This window comes from Chiloscyllium plagiosum, unplaced genomic scaffold (assembly GCF_037043375.1).
Source record: "Chiloscyllium plagiosum isolate Xiang-an unplaced genomic scaffold, Cpla_swu_hap1 HiC_scaffold_1, whole genome shotgun sequence".
NCBI lineage: Eukaryota > Metazoa > Chordata > Chondrichthyes > Orectolobiformes > Hemiscylliidae > Chiloscyllium > Chiloscyllium plagiosum.
This window is the reverse complement of record NW_028270139.1, coordinates 53,460,772-53,484,752: the sequence shown is the minus strand read 5'-3', so window position 1 is coordinate 53,484,752 and position 23,981 is coordinate 53,460,772. Positions and strand designations below refer to the sequence as shown.

At 40.6% G+C, this 23,981-nt stretch overlaps 1 protein-coding gene across 6 annotated transcripts in view; it reads left to right on the top strand.

The window, feature by feature from the left end:
• Nucleotides 1-23,981, top strand: part of ppargc1a (peroxisome proliferator-activated receptor gamma, coactivator 1 alpha) — a 701,995-nt gene that overhangs the window by 551,304 nt on the left and 126,710 nt on the right. For 5 of the 6 annotated variants that reach the window (XM_087986816.1, XM_087986810.1, XM_087986811.1 and 2 more), the window contains one exon: nt 8,922-9,101. In XM_087986816.1, the coding sequence (XP_087842942.1) occupies nt 8,922-9,101 (180 nt within the window). Of the gene's footprint in view, nt 1-5,557; nt 5,692-8,921; nt 9,102-23,981 lie in introns of those variants that run through there. The other variant, XM_043693974.2, reaches the window with a different exon arrangement.

The following is a 23,981-nucleotide window of genomic DNA, read 5'->3' as shown; positions in this document are numbered from 1 at the left end:
TCCTGGGTAATAAGGACCATTATCACCCTCGTACCTGTCTGCTGTTTTTGTTCCCCTCTGGGTACTTGCACAAAATTCCTGACTGTTGTTGTCACAGGGTCCTCTCCTCCAATGGTGGCTGGTCTCCGGCAGTCCTCCTGAGTCTGGGGCATTTTTGTTCTGGGCCAACCACAGATCTGTCGCAGTGAGGTGCTCACCAGCTTGTACTCCCAATGTGTTTCACTGTGACTTTCCCACCAAGATTCAATATCTGAGCTTATAAGGGATGCAGAAGGCAGCTTTGACAATGCTTCCTCTCAGGCCTTGAAACTCTTTCTCAGAGACCGAGTAAGTGGCTTTTTGCAGAGTTTGCAGTTTCTCCACAAAGCCTATGGACAACCTGCTGGTACTTGCGAAACACAAGAGATAGGAGTCATTCTGACCATAGAGTCAGAGGCATAGAGATGTACAGGATGGAACAGACCATTCAGTCCAACTCATCCATGCCAACCAGATATCCTAACCTAATCTAGTTCCATTTGCCAGCACTTGGCCCATATCCCTCTAAACCCTTCTTATTCATATACCCTTCCAGATTCCTTTTAAATGTTGTAATTGTTCCAGCCTCCACCATTTTCTCTGGCAGCTCATTCCATACACGCACCACCCTCTGTGAAAATGTCGCCCCTCTCACCCTAAACATATGCCATCTAGTTCTGGACTGCCCCAACCCAAGACCTTGTCTATTTACCCTACCCATGCCCCTCATGATTTTAGGAACCTTTATAAGGTCACCCTTCAGCTTCTGAGGAAACCAATGGTTGGAACTGGTGTATCATGAATGACTCAGACAGAAGGTGAAAAAGGGGGTTGCAGTATATTCTCAGTTGGTGGGACATGGATGTCTTGGCATCCCCAGAGCAACAGTCCTGATCCTCTACTGTTGGCACTCCTGCACCATTCATGCTCTTTCCACCCTGCTTTTTTCTTCTGGAATGAGAGGAGAGGAGTGATTTAATGAGATGAAAATGGGTAGCACACATGTTAGTGTTGTTGCAGTTGGTCAAAAGGTGGTGATAAGTCCTGGACAAGTGAGTATCAGCACAGAGGCCATGCAGTCATAATGGTGTGAGAAGTTGGGGGAGTGAGAGCGAGTAGGGAAGATGTTGTGGGGTATAGTAAGAGTAGCAGAGTGGAGACTTGTTAGGAGCAATAGCAGAGACAGAGAGAATATAAGGTCATAGACAGAAGGGCCTGTCACTTACATGACAGATTGTAGATGTTATTGACCTTCGTGCATCAGTTCTGGCTGTTTCTCCAGATTGTGGAGACTGCAGTGACTTGACCAGTTTCCAGGGTCTGATGTTATGATCTTATTCTTCCAGGAAATGGACACACCTCCATTACTCCATCCACTAGGACATGCAGGTCCCTATTTTCTCCCTCTCCTACATGTTTAGAATGACTGTCCATCATTGAGCTGAGCAGCTTTGGATTGCTAGCATTCAATTGGGTGCATAACAAACTTTAAATATGGCTTAGGCACCAGGGATGGTGACTTTTTGACAAATATCTGCTGAATTGCTGTTTGTCTCCGGAACAGCAAGTGGTGACATGTGGCTAGAATCGAGCAAAAAAGGTGCCATGGAATAGAAAAGGTTTTTGATAAGGTGGATTTGGTAGGATGTAGCAAGAGATCACATTCAGTATTGTGGTGAGAAACCCTTCGTGAAACTTGACAAAACTGACACTTGGCCAACAATTTATACAATTCAGTCCCTTTTGCCCATTTTAAAGAAAGATTAACTTTGTCGAAAAAATATGTTATAACTCTATCTGTGACAGCAGGCCCAGGACAGCCTTTACTTTGAATTCTGAGTTTCTCTTGATTCAGATTGGCTAGGCAATATCAAGCAGCTTACTGATGAAATAGATTTCATTTTCAAACCACTGCACCATTCAATGTAACTCATAGGTACATCCTGGCAGTGGAGGGGTGTTTCAAGGTTGGTGAGGGGTGACATTATAGAGGTTTACAAAATTATGAGGGGCATGGATAGGGTAAATAGGCAAAGTCTTTTCCCTGGGGTGGGAAAGTCCAGAAATAGAGGGGATAGGTTTAGGGTGAGAAGGGAAAGATATAAAAGAGACCTACGGAGCAACTTTTTCACACAGCGGTTGGATGGAATGAGCTGCCAGAGGAAGTTGTGGAGGCTGGTACAATTGCAACATTTAAGAGGCATTTGGATGGGTATATGAAGAGGAAGGGTTTGGAGGGATATGGGCCAAGTGCTGGCAGGTGGGACTAGATTGGGCTGGGATATTTCGTTGGCATGGACGGGTTGGACCGAAGGGTCTGTTTCCATGCTGTACATCTCTATGACTCTATGAGTCTATGACTGTAAGATAAGTGGCTGGTTTGTCCTGGATTGTCTCGAGCATTTTGAGTTTTGGTAGAAGTGCACTGATCCAGGCAAGTGGAGAGTATTCCATCATATTACTGATTTGTGTCTTGTCAATTCTGGACTGACTTTGAAACATTAAATGAGTTACTCACAGCAGATTTCCCAGGCTCTGACCTGTTGTTATAGGCACAGCATTTATATGATTTGTCCAGTTATGTTTTTGTACAATGTGAACCCATTGGGTGTTGTTAGTGGATGATTTGCAATGGTAATGCTGTTGAATTTCAATGGGAAAAAGTTATTCTCTATTGCTGGAAATGGTCATTACCCTGTACTTGTGTTACCTTTAAGTAGAAAAAGCTGAATATTGTCCAGAACTTCCTGTATACAGTCTGTCCTGATATAACACAATAGTTCTGTTCCCATGCGATTCCACATTTTAATAAATTTGCAGCACCATTTAAACCAGTGGGTCTGGAATCACATTAAGCCAATACAGGTAAGGAAAGTTTGTATTCTACAAATAATGATCTAAGTTTTTCCAATCACATTATAGCCAATTTGCATTAAAGAAACGTGTGTTACAGCAGAACCGACTGTATGATTATGAACTGCAATAAGTGAAGAGTCACATATGGTACTGATTGTGCAAGCATCAACAAACACCTCCTCTTCTGACTTTAGGATTGAAGGATGATTGATGAAAAAGTTAAAGATGTTTGGGCCCAGGACTTACCTCGAATAATGTCCAGGCCCTGTGTTAATTAGGAATCGAGCAACCTCAACCATCTTATTTTATGATAGCTATAGCATCAACCATTGGAGAATTATTTTCTTTGATCCCCATTGACTTCAGTTTTGTTCAGGCTCCTTGCTATTGCTTGATCAAATTTTACTTAATTCTATAATGGGATTTGGGTTTTACTGGCAAAGCTAGCATTTATTGCCCATTCCTAGTTACCGTGAACAAAGTGACTTGCAAGGCCTTTTCAGAAGGCAGTCAAAAGTCAATCATATTGCTGCGTCCTTGGAATTGCAGGTTGAAAAGACTGATGGCAGATTTCCTTTCCTAAAGTACATTAGTGAACTGGATGGGTTTTTGTAACAATAAATAGTAGTTGCCATGGTCATCATTAATCATAGTAGCTTTCAACTCCCATATTTTATCAATTGCATTTAAATTCCATCAGCTGTGATAGTGGGGTTTGAAAACACATGCCAAAGCATTAGCCTGAACCTCTGGATTACTAGTGTAGTAGCATTGTCACTTTGCCACTGTCTCCTTACACTTGCTTCCTTAATGACAAGGGCAGTCACTTTCACCTCATATCTTGGATCATGTTCTTTTGTTCCATGTTTGCACAAAGGTTGTAATTCAGTCTGGAACCAAATGGCCTCGGTGAAACCCAAACAGTCAGTGAGCAAGTTATCACTGTGTAAGTGCCACCTAATAGTATTTTAGACCTTCTATAATGTTGCTAATGATTGAGAATAGCTTGAGGAGGTGCTAATTGGCTGAATTAGACTTTGTTTACAAGAGGTACCTGGGTAATTTTCCACATTGTCTGGTAGATGCCAATGTTGCAGCTTTTTTTTGGAAAACGTCTGGTCAAAGTTACAAATGATTCCAGAGCCCAAATCTTCATTGCTGAAACTGAGTTCGTGTCAAGGCCATAGCCTTTGCAGTATTAGTGCTTGTAGTTGTTTCTTAATATAACATGAAATTAATCAAATTGACTGAAGCCTGTTATGGGGACCTCTGGAGAAGACCGAGCTGGGTTATCCATTTTGCATTTCTGGCATTTTGCAGATATGTAAGCCTTGTGAGTTAAAGGCTATTGAGACATATTGTTTCAGCCTAACTAGAAAAGTCCAGTTCAAAATTGTTAAATCAGCTTTGGAAATGTTAAGTCTTTGGCCTGCCATCCTTAATTGGACACCAAGTTTGCCCCTTATCAATAATCAGCCAGTTTGGGGAAAATCACTTCATCAGACATTTTTCAGGTTTATGACCAATATCTTGGTCTGTACCTAAGGCAGATTTCTGCTCTTTTTGATGGAGGTTAATGTCCTTTCTTACTAGAATCATACATTTCAAACAGAAGCATTAATGGTTTTTTTGCACATTGATTAAAATAAAATCTTATTTATATTTGAAATCCATGCCAATTTCACAAAATCATAATGTAATTCAGCACCTTTCTATTTTGACTGTCAACACAGATGATATTGTTGTATTGTTTCTATGCGTGTAGGTTATTGCAAAAGTAAAGGCTTAGGTAATTTTCAATGTATCAAATCTTTCTGAAAATTCAGTTTTGTCCTTCATTCAGCTAAGAAGAAACTAAAACATTTTATTTATTGTGATGATTTCAGTACTGTATTGCAGTTTCTTGGAACTTCAACATTTGTATGGTTTATAATTCAGAAAATGAAGTGGAAGAAAATTATTTAGAGTTTCAAATTGTGTAATCCTTGCAAATGCTTAAAGAGTTTGATTTCTTTCAGGGTGACTCAGTGGTTAGCACTATTGCCTCACAGCGCCAGGGACCCAGGTTTGATTCCAGCCTCAACCTGTGTGGAGTTTGCACATTCTTCCCGTGTCTACATGGATTTCGTCCCACAGTCCAAAGATGTGCAGGTTAAGCGATTGGCCATGCTAAATTGCCCCTAGTGTTCAGGAATGCATAGGCTAAGCGCATTAGTCAGGGGCAAATATAGAGTAGGGGAATGGGTCTGGAGGGTCCATGTGGACTTGTTGGGCCGAAGGGCCTGTTTCCACACTGTAGGGATTCTAATTCTTGTAAAATTCTATTTTCTAATTAATTAAGAAAACAATTTTAGACTATGAAATAGTATTTAACCTCATGTCATTTAAGACTCTTCCAACAAGATTTTTTTAAAAATGCCATTATCATTCAATTTCTTTAATTGGCAGAATTGTTATAAAGACGTGGTTCCTAAAGTGGAATTTAATCACAGCACGGGACTAAAGATTCAAAGGTTGAGTAGTTTAAAGATTTACTGTACTTAACTGTAGCTCCACCCTCTGAGACGTCATTGGTGTTATCATGGAATAGTACCTCTGACTGACAGCACTAACTCCTTTTAATAACCTTGTCATGTGACACTGAACAGTAGCGTTAGTGTAGTAGTAAGACAGGTGCCTTCAGTTCAATTTCAGTAAGGGGCCAACACCCCACATGTGTGCTTGCTGTGTGTGCCTGTGGACTTATTGAGATTTTAAGGCATAAACTGAATGGAGTGGGACAGGTGCAACCAAGACTTTGAGTGGACTGAAACAGAGGTGAGCTGTGGTATAATTCAGTGATCTTTTCATCAGTAGTGAGTATAAACAAACTTATGTCTAAATAAATAAGGAATGCTGTTTGAAAGAGTATTCACCTGAGCCTCAATTTGCTTCAAACTTGTTTTCCCAGTAAATGATTGAGACAATGTTACACACAAGCTCTTTTCATTATCTTCTATGAGAGGAGCTAGCTTTACTGATCCTTTTTTAAAAACTTGCCTAAAAACTTTTGTATAACCTTGCAGTATGATAAGCAGGCAGAAATTTTATCTTGGATTTTATCTGTCTTTTTCATTTGGAAAGCAGCCACACACCTATGATTTCAATGCTGTTAAAGGTGACACTGACTTTTTAATACAATTCTCATTTATGAAACAACTTATGTCATAAGGTTCAGATTTAACTTGAAATTTCAGTGTCGTTTGGTAATTGGTTTGGCATGGTGCCACAAACAAAAATGTTAGAGTGAATTAGATAACATAATGTGTGAACCAAAGATTTGTATTTATTGTTTGTGTTTTCTCAGGTTTTAATTGTACAAACTCATATATTTTCACAATAGTCTTGATTTAGAATAACTATTTTTAAACATTAAATTTAAATCTAAGTCATCCACTGTAGGAGTGCAACTGCTCCAGAATGTTTGTATGGAAAGGCTGCTGCTGGTAATTTAAAAATAAGCACTGACTTTTTAAATCTATATCACCTGAAAGGGAACAATTCATTTTAAAAAAGGCAGAAAGATTCACGGCTGCTCCTTCGGATATACCCATAGTACGTTTTGTCCTGTAAGGGGATTTTATGTATTTATGTTCAAATCCAGGAAATGCATACATGCCAAGATGATTCCAGCTAGGTTTTGTGTTAATCTTGAGAGACAATTGATAGAAGGCGTATATTTTTTTCCTGTGCCAAAAGCTGTTTAATCGTTCATGTGTTTTTATTTGCTTTTTGTATTCTATTCCAGTATTTTTCAGAATGTTGCAGTAGGTCTTTTTTCTATTCTTGCATGTGCATGAATTGCATTAGCACTATTGCATGTTTTATATAGATTGCTCATCAGCCTCTTCCAGTCCATAAACCTTGCATTCCAGTTTACATAGGCACTGGGAATATCTGCTGACCTCTTGATGCCTCTCTTCGTTAATAAGCAGTTGAGTGGTTTTGGCAAAGAATGTGTTTCAGTATTTGCAAATCTGTTTTCTTCAGTCATGCATTAGTTTTGAGTGAACCAGAGTTGAGTAAAGAATTTAATTTGAGACAGTGAAGAATATTTTGCCATCTCGACTGTTTCTCTCAGGACAGCAAGGGGAAGCAATTATTAAGTGCAAAAGTATAGTATTGTAGATTTTTATATTATTTTACCATTTAGTCATAGTAGCAATTAAGGATCTTTCTGCAAAATTTATTTTTATTTCGTCCACTGAAGCTCATTAAAGGGCAAAAGTAAAAGTTTTAAATGATCAAATGTCTCGTTTATTCTTTAATCTACATTTTAAAATCTATCCAATCAATTTGAAGTTAGAAAGAGATCAGTTAAAAGCCAATAAAATTGCTCCATAATTATAAAGGTTATTGCAAGACATGCCTATGTACTTCAGTCACTCAGTTGTCCTTTTTTTTTTCTGTTGTTGGATAGTAGTTTCTTGAGAGCAAATGTATTGTGTAGATCTCCCCCTTGTTGTGATATCTTAAACTTGTGTTCCAATGATATTATTTATGAATGGGAAGCAGTGAATTGTGGGCAGCATTCTCTGTTCATGATGTCATAGAGTGGAGGTATATGATTTCATGTCAATTGAAGTTCTGCACAAATCGATTTTCTGAGGCTGAATCAATCTGGTAATTTCAAACTATAAAGCAAAATTTGTAATGGGCATGAGCATTTTTAGCTAATATACAGAAATATATTTTACAATATTGTGAGAGATCATCCAACAGGATTAAAATGGTTATCTATTTTTAGGGTAGTTACGACTATGAGAATATAGGTAAAATTTTTACAGAGCATAAATTTATGGAATAACTTGCAATGTAAAATTTGTCAGTTGCTTTATGAGGACAATAAAGTTTGCTTATTTTACCTAATAAGTGAAGTTCAGTTAATAAAAAAAAACAGAATCAGCTGCTCAGTGCACCTGTGTGGACCTACCAATGAGATATGCATGAACTGGCAAGCTGTAGTTTTCTTCGCAATTTTCTCACGTTAATTCCCGAATCCTTGTTAGCTATTTAAAAGCCCATTTATACTAAATCTGACATTCACTCAGCTGTCAAAATCCAGCACGTGCTTGAGATATTTTGCTATTCAGTTATCAGAGACTGAACTTACTTTTGGGTGGATTCTTGGATATTCGCAATGCAAACCTACAGCCTAACTTTGTTGATCTCCTACTGCATCATGTACAGATAGCAAAGGATTTTCAGCATCACTGAATTGTATAGAGCTGCATCAAAATGTTTTGTTAATTCTTGCAGTCAAAATTGGTTTGCATTTTTTTATACAAACTTTTATTTTTAACTCCAACTATAGTATGTTTACTCACTGGGAAGCTCTGTAGAGTCAAGTGTTGTCAAACCTGCTTTGCTCCCTGGTGGACCATGAGGTCAACCAGTCCCTCACCTGGTGGTCATAGCTTTTTGTTTTCTCTTTCATCTTCCCTGTTATCAAAGCCATTTTGCAGTGAAAACAGCATAGCTTTAAACATTAATATGGCAAAAATTCAAAAACAGTGCATATTTTGAATCAAGTCTTTATTGTACAAGTTTGAAAGGAAGTTGCCAGTTTCAAATAAGGTCATTTACGTAGAGTATGCATCCGGGAAAGTCAAGGGGAAGTTAACCTGCATTACTCTTGCACCCCTGTTAACAGTACTTTACGTAGTAGCATTGGCTGAAACCGCATTGCCAAGACACTGCACTTTTTTAATGAAGTTACTATTATGCTGTAGCAAGTTGCAATATTTATTTGCTATGATTCGGAGATGCTGGTGTTGGACTGGGGTGTACAAAGTTAAAAATCACACAACACCAGGTTATAGTCCAACAGGTTTAATTGGAAGCACACTAGCTTTCGGAGCGACGCTCCTTCATCACCTGATGAAGGAGCGTCGCTCCGAAAGCTAGTGTGCTTCCAATTAAACCTGTTGGACTATAACCTGGTATTTATTTGCCAGTACAGTAATGTCAACTATTTTAAAAACATGCTTTCCTTTGTTTTCTTGTAGTGTGCTGCATTAGTTGGTGAAGACCAGCCACTGTGTTCAGATCTCCCTGAACTTGACCTTTCAGAGCTCGATGTAAATGACTTGGACACAGAAACTTTTCTGGGTGGACTCAAGTGGTACAGTGACCAATCTGGAATAATTTCCAACCAATATGGGAATGAATCATCTGACCTCTTTGAGGTAAGCAACTAAAATAATATCCAAAGTTTTACTTTACCTTCAGGTTTATGGGATAATAATATTTAAGTACAATGAAGCCTAGATTTTGCAATTGTAATAATAGAGGTACTATAATTCCTGTTTCCATTCCCTGCAATACTAGTAGCAACTTCTTCTATTCACATATGCACAGCTGTATGAGGAAACTCGCTTGTTATTTAGTAATTCCCTGTACAATATGTCCGTGTAATTGGCACTGTTGAAGCCCATGTAGGCACACAGGTTCTTGAAATCTTGAACTGATTATAACTTTCCCTTTAATGTTGTAATATTTGTTAAACCCTCGCCCTCCTCAGAAATAACTTGTTAATGAGCTGGAGCTGGAATTTTTAATGCTACATTAAATCATAATTATTTCTGAACAGCTTCTCTGGCCATGAAAATCTAATTTTATGTTTGTTTTGTATCACATTATTTCATTTATGATAAAAATTACATAGATTAAAGTTATAGAAATAGGCCCTTCTGCCCTCTGTCTCCATGCTGGCCAATTAACATCAAACTATATAGACAATAGGTGCAGGAGTAGGCCATTCTGCCCTTCGAGCCTGCACCACCATTCAATATGATCATGGCTGATCATCCTTAATCAGTATCCTGTTCCTGCCTTCTCTCCATAACCCTTGATTCCACAATCCTTGAGAGCTCTATCCAACTCTTTCTTAAATGAATCCAGAGACTGGGCCTCCACTGCCCTCTGGGGCAGAGCATTCCACACAGCCACCACTCTCTGGGTGAAGAAGTTTCTCCTCATCTCTGTCCTAAATGGTCTACCCTGTATTTTTAAGCTGTGTCCTCTGGTTCGGCACTCACCCATCAGCGGAAACATGTTTCCTGCCTCCAGAGTGTCCAATCCTTTAATAATCTTATATGTCTCAATCAGATCCCCTCTCAGTCTTCTAAACTCAAGGGTATACAAGCCCAGTCACTCCAGGTAGTCCCGCCATTCCAGGAATTGACCTCGTGAACCTACGCTGCACTCCCTCAATAACCAGAATGCCTTTCCTCAAATTTGGAGACCAGAACTGCACACAGTACTCCAGGTGTGGTCTCACCAGGGCCCTGTACAGCTGCAGAAGAACCTCTTTGCTTCTGTTCTCAATCCCTCTTGTTATGAAGGCCAGCATGCTATTAGCCTTCTTCACTACCTGCTGTACCTGCATGCTTACCTGGTGTACAAGAACACCCAGATTTCTTTGTACTGCCCCTTTACCTAAATTGATTCCATTTAGGTAGTAATCTGCCTTCCTGTTCTTCCCACCAAAGTGGATAACCATACATTTATCCACATTAAACTGCATCTGCCATGCATCTGACCACTCACCTAACCTGTCCAGGTCACCCTGTAATCTCCTAACATCCTCATCACACTTCACCCTGCCACCCAGCTTAATATCATCAGCAAATTTGCTAATGTTATTGCTAATACCATCTTCTATATCATTAATATATATTGTAAAAAGCTGCGGTCCCAGCACTGATCCCATTTCAATGCAGTCAGCAATATCCTGACATTTTAAGTGCTCATTCAGGTGTTGAAAGTACCTGCCTCCATTACCTTCAAAAGGCAGAAGCTTCCATACTTCTGCCGCTCTGTGGGTGAAATTTCATTTTCGTCAGATCCCCTCTTTTTCTCACCACTTTTTCTTCACCTTAAACTTGTGCCTTCGAGTCTTAGACCAATCTGCCGGGCAAAAAGATTCTGTCTCTGCTTGTCATATTTTTGTATCATTCATCATATCCCCCCTCAGCCTCTTCTGCTCCAGGAGAAACACACCCAGTCAATCCAGTCTCTCTTCATAACTGAGACTTTCTATTCCAGGCAACATCCTGGTGAATCTTCTCTGCATCCTCTCTAGTGCAATGATGGCTTCCCAACAGTGTGGTGACCAGACCAGCACACAATATTCCACCTGTGGCCTAACAATTGTTTTATAAAATTGTGATAAAACTTCCCTGCTCCTATATTCTATGCCTCAGCTTATAAAGGCAAGCATCATATATGCCTTCTTTACCACCTTATCTACCTGTGCTGATACCTTCAGGGATCTATGGACATACACCAAGGTCACTTGGTTCCTCAGTACTTTGTGGGGACTTTTCATTCATTGTGTAAATCCATCCTTTATTAAACCTCCCAAAATGCATCACCTCACACTGATCAAAATTAAATTCTATTGCTCAGTCCAATTTACTATCTGATCAATACTAGATTGTAGCCTGAGACCATCCTCCTCACTGTCAACAACTGCACCCATTTTTGTGTCATGGGCAAACTTACCTTCAACATTTATGTTAAAGTTGTTAATATACATCACAAACAGTAAGGCTCCCAGCATTGTTCCCTGTGGTGCACTGTTGGTCACAGACTTCCAAACTTACAACATCACGTTTTGCCTCCTATTTGCAAACCACATTTGGATCTAGTTTGCCAACATGTTATCCCATTTTGGACCAGCCTTTCATGTGGGACCATGTCTAAGGCCTTGCTGATGTCCATGTAAACCAGATCATCACTCTTTATCAAAAAAAACTCCTACAAATTAGACAAGATCTCCCTCTAACAAATCTGAGCTGACTATCCTTAATCAATCCATGCCATTCCAAATGTTGATTAATTCTGTCCCTCAGACTTTTTTCTAATAATTTCCTTGCCACTGATGATGGATTAACTGCTCTGTAATTATCTGGCCTATCCTATCTCAACCTCATAGTGCAGGAACCCCGCACTGCCCGGTTCTACCTCCTTCCCAAGATCCACAAGCCTGACCACCCTGGCCGACCCATTGTCTCAGCATGCTCCTGCCCCACTGAACTCATCTCTACCTACCTCGACACTGTCCTATCCCCCCCCTAGTCCAGGAACTCCCCACATACATTTGAGACACCACCCACGCCCTCCACCTCCTCCAAGACTTCCGTTTCCCTGGCCCCCAACGCCTCATCTTCACCATGGATATCCAATCCCTCTACACCTCCATCCGCCATGACCAGGGCCTCCAAGCCCTCCGTTTTTTCCTCTCCAGACGTCCCCAACAGTACCCTTCCACCGACACTCTCATTCGTTTGGCCGAATTGGTCCTCACCCTGAACAATTTCTCCTTTGAATCCTCCCGCTTCCTCCAGACCAAAGGGGTAGCCATGGGCACACGTATGGGCCCCAGCTATGCCTGTCTCCTTGTTGGCTACGTAGAGCAGTTGATCTTCCGTAATTACACCGGCACCACTCCCCACCTCTTCCTCCGCTACATTGATGACAGCATTGGCGCCACCTCGTGCTCCCACAAGGAGGTTTAGCAATTCATCAACTTCACCAACACATTCCACCCTGACCTTAAATTTACCTGGACCACCTCTGACACCTCTCTCCCCTTCCTGGACCTCTCCATCTCCATTAATGACGACCGACTTGACACTGACATTTTTTTACAAACCCACCGACTCCCACAGCTACCTGGATTACACCTCTTCCCACCCTACCTCTTACAAAAATGCCATCCCGTATTCCCAATTCCTCCGCCTCCGCCGGATCTGCTCCCAGGAGGACCAGTTCCACCACAGAACACACCAGATGGCCTCCTTCTTTGGAGACAGCAATTTCCCTTCCCACGTGGTTAAAGATGCCCTCCAACGCATCTCGTCTACATCCCGCACCTCCTCCCTCAGACCCCACCCCTCCAACCGTAACAAGGACAGAATGCCCCTGGTGCTCACCTTCCACCCTACCAACCTTCGCATAAACCAAATCATCCGCCGACATTTCCGCCACCTCCAAACAGACCCCACCACCAGGAATATATTTCCCTCCCCACCCCTTTCCGCCTTCCGCAAAGACCGTTCCCTCCGTGACTACGTCAGGTCCACGCCCCCCTACAACCCACCCTCCCATCCTGGCACTTTCCCCTGCCACCGCAGGAACTGTAAAACCTGCGCCCACACCTCCTCCCTCACTTCTATCCAAGGTCCTAAAGGAGCCTTCCACATCCATCAAAGTTTTACTTGCACATCCATGAATATCATTTATTGTATCCGTTGCTCCCGATGCGGTCTCCTCTACATTGGGGAGACTGTGCGCCTCCTAGCAGAGCACTTTAGGGAACATCTCCGGGACACCCGCACCAATCAATCACACTGCCCTGTGGCCCAACATTTCAACTCCCCCTCCCACTCTGCCGAGGACATGGAGGTCCTGGGCCTCCTTCACCGCCGCTCCCTCACCACCAGACGCCTGGAGGAAGAAAGCCTCATCTTCCGCCTCGGAACACTTCAACCCCAGGGTATCAATGTGGACTTCAACAGTTTCCTCATTTCCCCTTCCCCCATATCACTCTAGTTCTAAACTTCCAGCTCAGCACTGTCCCCATGACTTGTCTGGACTTGTCCTACCTGCCTATCTCCTTTTCCACCTATCTACTCCACCCTCTCCTCCCTGACCTATCACCTTCATCCCCTTCCCCACTCACCTATTGTACTCTATGCTACTTTCTCCCCACCCCCACCCTCCTCTAGCTTATCTCTCCACGCTTCAGGCTCACTGCCTTTATTCCTGATGAAGGGCTTTTGCCCGAAACGTCGACTTCGAAGCTCCTTGGATGCTGCCTGAACTGCTGTGCTCTTCCAGCACCACTAATCCTATCTCTGCGGCCCTTCTATCCACCAAATAAGCTATCCTCCAGTCAATTGACACATTTTCTGTGGCTGCCAAAGTATTAAATACCTCTGCCAGGGCCCCAGCAATCTCCTCCCTTGTTTCCTGTAGCAGCCTGGGATATAGCTCAACAGGTCCTGAGGATTTATGCAGCTTTATGTCTGCTAAAACATAAAAACTCCTCTCTATTGATCTTAACATGTTCTAGAACCTCACCATCCCAACTGAAATCTCCAGCTACAGTACCTTTCTCCTCTGCGAACACATAGAATTAATAATTTAAGTATGCACCCACGTTTGCAGGCTCCATGCACAGATAAGCCCTTTGGTCTCTAATAGGCCCCACTTTTTCCTTATTATCCTCCTCCTCTTAATATACTTAGAAAATGTTTTTTCCTTAATCCTGTCTGCTTAAGATATTTAGTGGCACCAGTGTGTCTCCAATTTCATTTTTTAAGCACACCCTTACACACTCTATATACTTGAAATACTTCCCCTGTTTTTAGCGCTGTGTACCTAATAATGCTTCCTTTTTTTTCCTTTTTATCTAATACTTGATCTGCCTTGATACCTTGGCTTCTTTGGACTTGCTACCCTAGCCCTTCCCTCTTAGAGAAATATGCTGTCCTTGGAAAGATTCCCACTTTTCAAATGTAAACTTATTGCAAGTATCTGCTCCCAGTCTATGTTTGCCAGATCCTGTTGAATGATATTGAAATTTCCCTTCCCCAAATTTAGACACTTAATGTCTGCACTATCCTATCCATTTCATAATGATTTTGGAAAGTATAGAGTTATGATCACTATCCCCAAAATATTCACCCACTGACATGTCAACTACTTGTCTGACTTCATTCTCTAGGATTAGGGCTAGCACTGCCCCATCTCTAGTAGGACTATATATGTCCTGGCACAAAAGTTCTCCTGCAAGCATTTTAAAAATTCTACCTTCTCTAATCCTTTAACATGAATATGATCTCAGTTAATGTTAGCAAAATTGAAATCCCTTATTACTGTAAGCCTATTTCTCTCGCTCTTTCTTCAAATACTTCCTAAAGAAAGCTTGTCTTGCTATTTCAACTTTTACGATTTATGTTCCAACCTTAATTTTTACAATGAGCAAAATAATCAAATATAAGAATTAAGTATTTTGCTAGCTTATTTGCTGTCTGTAAGATTCCTTCAGGCTGTTTACCCTGCTTGATGGAGTCACTGATTCTGGATTTGTTTTTGGCTTTCTGATGTTTGGAACTCCCCTTGCCTTGGCATTAGCTGCAAGTTGGGAAAGGTAAAATCTATGCTACAAAGATTGTTAGATCCTTGTGAGCAGTTTCTTTAAAAACATTTGCTTTGTTACAGACTACAAAATGGAAATGATTACTCAAAGGGAACCTTTGCAAAGGAACCATTCAGAATAATGAAATTTTCAAAATGTTTTTTTTCTTTAACAACTGGAATTTGAAATATTGTAGACAAAATTGAGATACAATAAATTTTCAACAAAGTTGACATTGGTTGTTTGAAAAAATCAAGTAGTTTGATTTGTAGTCCATGAATGAACTGACCTGATAACACAAATTGTCATTGGCTCAAATAGGACTTAAGTTGTCTTTCACAGCCACTTACATTATTTGAAGTTTAAAACATTAATTAATATCAAATGGATAGCTGTTGCAAATGTTGATTGTAAACCAGGAATAAAATATGCAGAATTTGGAATGATTGGAGTAAAGGTGGAAGTATTGTGGCACAGTGGTAGTTTCCCAACATCTTATACAGAAGGTCTGCTTTCAAGTCTCATTCCAGAACTTGACAGCTCTCTTGAGGTCCTAATGAAGCCAAATAGTTTGATTAGAAACTTTCAATATGCCTATAATAAATAGATCTTAAGAACTGGAGAGTCTTCTGGTGAGCCACAACTTATGCAGAATGAGTCCTTGAACTTATTTTTAAATTGTGTCTTGTTTGTGACATTAGGCTTGATTTTTTTGGTGGGTGCCAGGACCCACATGGGAGTCTCAATCTCACGTCATTATTGTGTTCAGTGGTGTAACAATTAGAGGCAGTCCCTAATTGGCTATCTCTGCATTTGAAGTCCTATTAAAGATGATAGATAAGCTTTCAACCTTGCTGACACAAAGATTCTGCAGCAATATCAAACTCACAGTACTACTAGAAAAGAAGGGAAGGCAGGGAGACAAAAATGCTCTAATTGGTTGCCAGACATTATAGTGAACGGGCAGCCAATCCCGTTCAAGGTGCACCCCTCAGAATTCCAGTGGAAACGGAAATATGTTGAAAGGTTGTCCCAAATTGGCTGTCCGCATTTTCCTATCCCTATCCTCACCCTGACTTCCAATGAGTCAGAAAATCCAACCCATTATAATTAGATATATAAAAATTATTTTTCTTGATAATGATATGGAAGTTGATTTTCATCTATGTGCATTCTAGCTCCTTTTCCTGTTGGATTTCAATAGAGTTGAGGTACAACAAAACTGGCAATGTCTGTAAACGTATCATTTTGGTGAAGGCTTCAAAATAGATGACTCTGTGCCCTCAGAAAAATGTGGAAATTTCATTAGCTCATTCAAATTAGAGTTCTATCACATGGAACAGTATAACCAATGATCTGTAAAGGGACAGTGAACAGACTTTTCGAAATAAATGAAAGTGCGTTTGAAGCAATTTTTATGACGTAGCAGTGAAAGTGCGTACTCCTGACCTTACAACATTTGATGACTCTTGTCGCATGAGCCTGAGCAGCCTCATTCAATTTGAACTGAGTCATTCCAAATAAGCCTTAACCATTTTAAGTGCTCAGATTTGGACTGCCTGAACTGAGAAAACAGCAGACACTTCTCAGCCAACAGATATGGTCATACATATTTAAAATGCACCCAATTGCATGAATTTCAGATTTATCAAGCTCGGGATTCATCAAATAGAAACCTGGATGGCACTGTTTCTTTATTGCCTAAGCAGATCAGAACTGCAGCTCCTGTTCTTTGTGAAATTAGCTGTTTCCACCTGTGCTAACATTTTGGTGCTTTTATTGCCCAGGGTCAGAGAGAAGAAAAAAAACCTTAGTTTCTACGAATGGTCACTTCTCAGTGATCTTTCCTGTGAAGTATGTCTATGCATTTATGTCAGATTAGGAAAGGGTTAGATTTGATTGCGATGCATGCTACGATAGTCACTTTTAGGTGCTCGCTCATGCAGACTGATCTCTTTGGCAAAAAATTGTTAGTGCCAACTGGACAGGTACAATCTCCAAAAGGAATTGAGTTGGTAAATATTTTAAAAATGCTGGTAATCATGTTCTAACTCCTTAATAGTATTGCCAATCAGTCTTTGTTCTTTAGGTTTTGGGGCCTCTGCCTTTGACATGTATGCTCATATCAGAAAATGTCCAGATGTTGATCCTTTATTTATTAGCATTTTCTGTTGTGTAAACTTTGACTTTCATCATTTCAAAAATACTTAAGTTTTCAGCCATCTACTTAAATTAATTTTGAGTGCTATTTTACTATTCTTGATATGAACTTTTTATTGTGAATGACAACTTGAATCACCTGCAATTTTCTTACAGACTAAATAATTCTACCATGCAACTTGCTGATGTATGTGTCCCATGTGCTTAAAATTGCAAACAGGATCATTGTTGCAAACTTTGCATATGCTGAAATTCTTAGAATTTCACACCATAAGATGAGGCTGCTGTTTGTACTGTGTTTGGATGAATCGAGATAGTACAGTTCTGCTCTTCCTTTCCTCTTTTAAAAATGTTCATTATCAAAAGTTTGTCCACTTGCTTATTAGACACTTTGGATTCTTTCATCATTGTGGATAGTATGAGAATTTTGTGCCCCAGTAGTAAAAGTATGTATATCAATATTCTCCCAATCTCATAAGTAATTGCATTGCAGAGGGTGCGGCGGAGATCTACCGGCATGTTGCCTGGGTTGAAGAATTTTAGTTGTGAAGAGAGACTGGATCGACTGGGGTTATTTTCCTTTGGATCGGAGCTGGATATGGGACATGATTGAGATTAAAAATTGAGGAGAGGAGATAGGGTAGACAGGAAAGAATTTTTCCCCATGATGGAGGAGCCAATGACAGTGGGCCATTGATTTAAGTAAGGAGCAGGAGGTTTAGAAGAGAATGTTTTTCATCAGAGGGCTTTGGGAATCTGGAACTTACTGCCTGTAAGGGTGGTAGTGGTAGAAACCTTCATAACATTTAGGAAGTATTTGTGCACGTGTTATGCCAAGAGCTAGAACATGGGATTAGAATAGTTAGGTGCTTGTTTCTGACCAGTGCAAATTTGATGGGCCAAAGGGCATTTTTCTGTGCTGTAGATCTGTGACTCTATGACACTGGATGACTACCAGTCCATCAATGGAAAGTTGGCTAATTATAGCATTCGGAACATGCATTAAGTTATAAGGCCTTAAGACTATTAAGATGATCTGGGTGGTATGTTAGGTGCATGATTTACAACAGCAATACTTAAATAGTTTATATAGCTGACTTGGACAGCATATAATGTTTGAATCCCTCAAGCTTTCTATTTCAAACAAATCTATAGAGTTTAGAAGAGTGAGTGTTGATATTATTGAAACATACAAAATGTTGAGAGGTCTTGACAGGCTAGATATTGGGAGCAATTTTCCTTAAGTGGAAAGTCTAATGTAGGGGACGCAGATTAAAAATTAGGTCTCCCACTTATGACAGACATAAAACAGATACTTTTTCTCAGACAGCAGTTTATCTGTGGAACTCATGTTTTTGGAGAGCACTAGAGTCTGGCTCATTGGATATTTTTGAGGCAGTGCTAGGTATGTTCTTGATTGACCGGGGAATGAAAGGTTATAAGTGATTAGACAGTAGTGTTGAGGCGAAAATCAAATCAGCCATGATCTTAAATGACAAAACAGCCTCAAAGGCCCAAATGCCTACTCCTGCTCCTGATTTGTATGTTTAGAAATCATTTACATGTTTCTCTTGCAGGTTTTCAGTTTAGGTGTGCTATGGTGAACCTGAAACCGTCTCAATTATATCATGGAGTGTTTACTATGACTACGGTTGGAAAATGGAAATGATACAGAGTTGTGATGCAGCATCAGAGGTCTCACCCTCCAGCTGGAGAGCCAGCAGGAAACCCTCAGTGCCTCTTTCTAGGAAAGCCTGGTGAAGCAAATATTAACCAGGAAATAGGTTATTGTCAGTCCTACCTCTGAAACAAGACCTCCAGAGTGGAAGTACAACCTTGCCTGCCAATCAATCAGAGGCTGGCAATGCTTGTGCTTGCAGTGTCAGTGTGAAGGCTTTGGCTGCTGCTGGAGAAACACTCACTTGGGGTCCTAGCTTTATGGAGAACCCAAGCCAGAGGTAAGTAATGTTATGGGGAGAATGAATTTCACAGGGCATGTATGTGGCAAGGTGGTCAGAGGCAAGAGCAGTGGGCACTCTTATGGTACTCAAACTCCCCTTCTGCTTTGTAGTCCTATGATCAGGTTCTGACTGCCTTTATCAAGTGTTTTTCTTCTGCCACCCTGCAATACAAACAGCCCACATAGTTCCACCTGTTGTGCATGCTGTATGGCTACAGTCCACTTTGAAACTGGGTGAATCCTAGCAGCAACAGGCTGAGACCCTTAAGTGGTCCTTAATTGTCCGATAAGAGATGAAATTTGACCGGACTTAATACTGGCAGAGATGAGAATGTGGTGGGGTTCAGAAATGGTACCCTGCCTCCAATCTCATTATCAGTAAGAAGTTTCTGCCAGTGCAATTAACAGAAGATAACAAGGTTTTTTTTGTGTTGCTAGGTTAACATGTTAACCTTGATTATAATTTGGCTAACATTTTTCAATGGTGTAGATTTTTACAACTCTGCTGCAAAAACTGTAAGGAGGCCTGAACTACACAGGTACAGCAGGCTGACATGTTTTCATGCTGTATTGGTAAATGGTATATCTTGAAACCTGGACACATCTGAATCTCAGCTGAAGAAGATTGGTTCTCTCTAAAAAGGAGCTGGGACATTCTGAATATTCAGTTCAGGTTAGTTACCCAAGCTTTAAAATAAGCATAGAGTGCAATGCTATGGCCTGAGAGTGGTGGAAATTAGCAACTGCAAACTACCTCAGATGCATGGTTGATGCTCCAAATTGACCACAGGATGAGATAATGTAGAAACCTTGGAAGCTTTCAAAAATTTGAGAAACATCTATACCCTTGAATTTCTTTATTACCATAAAATATTGCATGTACCAAAGTTATATTTTATGGTATAAATAATATTTTTATATGCTGTGACAATTCACATCACTGAAGTATAAATCAGGTGATGCAACAGTATCACTGCATCATGACTCGTGGCAACTAACACAATAGCAGGAATCTGCTCCGGTAAATTATCCTACAAATTTGTTTAACATTCCAAAAGAATGACAAATCAGTGTTTTAAAAAGTGTATATGTAATTCAAGTTGTAACATATATGTTTGTTACATGCAGCATGACTGGCTATTGTTATATTATGTGTACGCGATGTTAGCTAATTATATGAAATCAATCATTTTATTGAGTGGGGTTCCCTATAAGGAGAAAATTTTGGATTTTTAAAGAAGTGCACAACCACTTGTGTGGATATGGAAGACTACAGTGGCCAACCCAGTAAGCTTCATTGTGGTGTGCTGACCTGCCATTGCCGTCAATGTTAATTTATTCTTAATCTGCACAAGCTTTTATTCTTTGTAGACAGCAAATTCTCTCCTCTCTTTTGTATGCATGAGTAGCCCCCAGCGAACCTCCACTAGAGGCTAGCACCAGCAACCTCCAAAAGCTTCTCTGAGAACTGCAGATTTGCCTGGCCCCATTTTCCTATCTGCAATCCCAAATTTGCTGTAGATCAAGGCTGGAAAGCAAGCCTGCACTTGTTCAGGAGACTCTTAGCCTCTGGGCCCAAATGCACAACAAGGAACAACCACTGAACTTTTCCAAGCCAACAGGACAACTACAAAACAGGCTTGTCCACTCAGCTGCGGACATAAGAACTGCACTCCGATGCAGTGAGAGGCTGAGGATGCATTTACTGAGGGTGCATAAGTACTATGGGTGAAACATCATAGCAAACAATGTTTCACTTATGTTTATTTGCACTATTAATCTGGAGCTGACATTTTAACTCTCACTGTTGAAGCAGGTCATGTGAGAAATGAGGATTTTTTTCAGACAACCCAAGGATGTAAGCAGGTATAGTGGCCAAGCATTACTTATTTCTCACAAACAACAGTCCTCTTTACTGTCGACGCATCAGATACCAGGGATTCTTGATCATTATGGTGAGGACTGCAGCCAAGGCATTGCACTTTAATGTGGGCAGGCTAAATGCAATTTGCAAGGATTATGCTAAGACCTCACTTGCATACTTTACTCCACATTTATATCCATCCTGTGAGTGAAAGTATGGAATCAGTATTGATTCATTGGATAAAAGAAAATTTTCATTTTATCTATCAGCTTTTCAAAGGAATGCAAGGCCACGAAAAGCCAGGAGATGTATATATCATTTGTTTTATTCTCCCTCATAACACATTATTGTGCACGAAGTGGTGCCTCTTTCTGGCTCAGAACTGCCCTGCAGGTTGCGGAAGCATTTTGGGCAATGTTTTATGTGCACTGTGAAACATTGAAGAATTATTGATAACACAAGGTCAAAATGAGATTCATCAGGATTCTTCTCAACTTGTTGGCTATCATGACAGATTTCACTACACAACACTCTGATATGATATTCTGATGGAAATTTTAAGAGTTAACAAAACTTTAAAGCCTTATGACATTCGGGGGGAAAAAAGCAGCAGTCCATGAGACAATACACCGAATGCTCAGTAGCACCTGTAATGTGCAGATACTAGAAAGTGGGATCACCCAAAGATCTCAAGTGTATGATCAGATGGATAACAAGACATTTTGCGTTAGTTTGAGGGTATCATAAAGGTGTGATGAGCCATGTCTGGAGCAAGTACCCCTGGTTCCCCCACCAGCCAACCCTGTATGTCAGAAGGACTTGAAAAGGGGGTAGGAATCTGTGAATTCTCTTGTGTGTTAAGAGTCATGACAGCTTCCAAGTTATTATATGCAGACCTCCAGAATTTTGCATCAGTGGTCACACATAATTTGAACTTTGTGGTGTAATCTTTATCTGTTGACATAATCTGCGGTTGTTGATAGGGCTCCCCACAGTATCGATACACCCTGCACGAAGCCAGTGATGGTGAATTATCACACTGCTTGGGCTGCTTGATCTTCTTGACACAAGGGAAGGATATGCAAAATGTGCTCAGTAGAAAATAACAGCAGTTATATTCTGGAATTATGAGCTGACGATTCGTAGATGCCACACAGGTCCCTATTTACCTTTTAGAATGAGTTGCTGCCACAAACTTCAGGGCTTGATGGGATTGGCACCCAGTTATTCTGAATTCGCAGATAATACAACTCTTTAATTGCCTAGGACATCTTTAATCCATGCCTAAATTGTCTATCAGAGAGTTGAACAAAATGACAGTGAAACCTATGGTTAAGGGGTCTCGACAATACCAGCACCTTCTTGGTGGAGCCTCAGGTGCTGCCTCTCCCTCTTGAGGCTGTGTGTCAGCTGCTGGAGTTTGCTGTGCTTGTTGGACTTGATCACAAGTTAGCAATTACTTCATCCTTCGAAGTTATCTTCAGAATATCAAGGCCACAATGACTCCAGACATTGATATCTCCATGTGAGATTGATGAATGGGCAATCCATGGAGAATGTCAGAAAAATAAGACTCTTTTATTGTAGGAACTGCTGGATCCATCATATCGCAATGAAGTCTCATGCCGTCGCACAATATGGCATGAGGGCTTCTCAAGGAACTCATTGTCATGCCTCCATAAGGAATTTCGGAGTATGTCACCTTATCCAAATGTATGTTGCATACATAAAATTTCAGTTCTAAAATGGGAGAAGAATAACATTGCCCTCTTCCTTGTCACCAAGAAGAGGCTCCTTTTACATCAGAGAGTGTCCTTACATGTTTATAGTTCAGTATACAAATATTACAGTTCCACAACGTTGTCTTCCAAATGCTTGTTGTGGTGAGTATTTGTCAAATGTGATCTTCAGGTGCTTTTAAATGTCTTGTCCTCGTTACAGTTGCTCAGCTCACATGTCACAGAGGTACTTAGTGCATAGTGTAATGAATATGCATTTTCAAGGCTATAATTTTTAAGGTCCTCTCTTGGACTATGAATGACCTGCTGATGAATTTCAAACTGAAACCATGGATGGTTTTATTGAGTAAGGCATGATTGCTACGACTGCTCTTGGCAAGGCTTCCAAATCCAAGAATTTTACTCTGCTCCTGAAGAAAAAACAACTAGCTCCACCCACTTTGCATGCAGTGTCAGCTATTTTGAGCAGATATTGCTTAGTTGCCCTTTGATCAGATGTGCAAGGTTCCAACTTTGTTCTAGTGAGTGAGTTTCAGACTCCACCTTTGAATCAAGAATTCCTTCTACCCTTCATAGTTCATTTTATATTGCTGACCCTGAAGCCTCAATGAGCTTTTCCCTCTACAGTCCCTGTAGAGATCTATTCACTTTACCCCTAGCGCACATTACTTTGGAAATTCCCATACCAAGAAACATTTACACCATGTAAATACCAAGCAATGACCATCTCTAATAAAAGACAATCTAACCACCACCCCTTGACATTCAGTGACGTTACCATTGCCGAAACTACCACTAACAACATTATGGGAGTTTACCATTGACCAGAAAATCAACTGGGCTTGCTACATAAACACAGTGGCTACAGAGAAGGTCAGAGGCTAGGAATACTATGGCAAGTAACTCAATATCTGACTTTCCAAAGCCTGTCCACTATCTACAAGGCACAATCAGGAGTGTGATGGCATACTTCCCACTTGCCTGGATTGGTGTATCTCTGACAACAAAGAAGAAGCTTGCGCCATCCAGGACACAGCAACCTGCATAATTGTCACCACATCCACAAACATTCACTCCTTTCACCACAAATGCTCCGTAGCAGCAGTTTGTTGTATCTACAAGATATGGATGTGCCGGTGTTGGACTGGGGTGGACAAAGTTAAAAATAACACAACACCAGGTTATAGTCCCAAC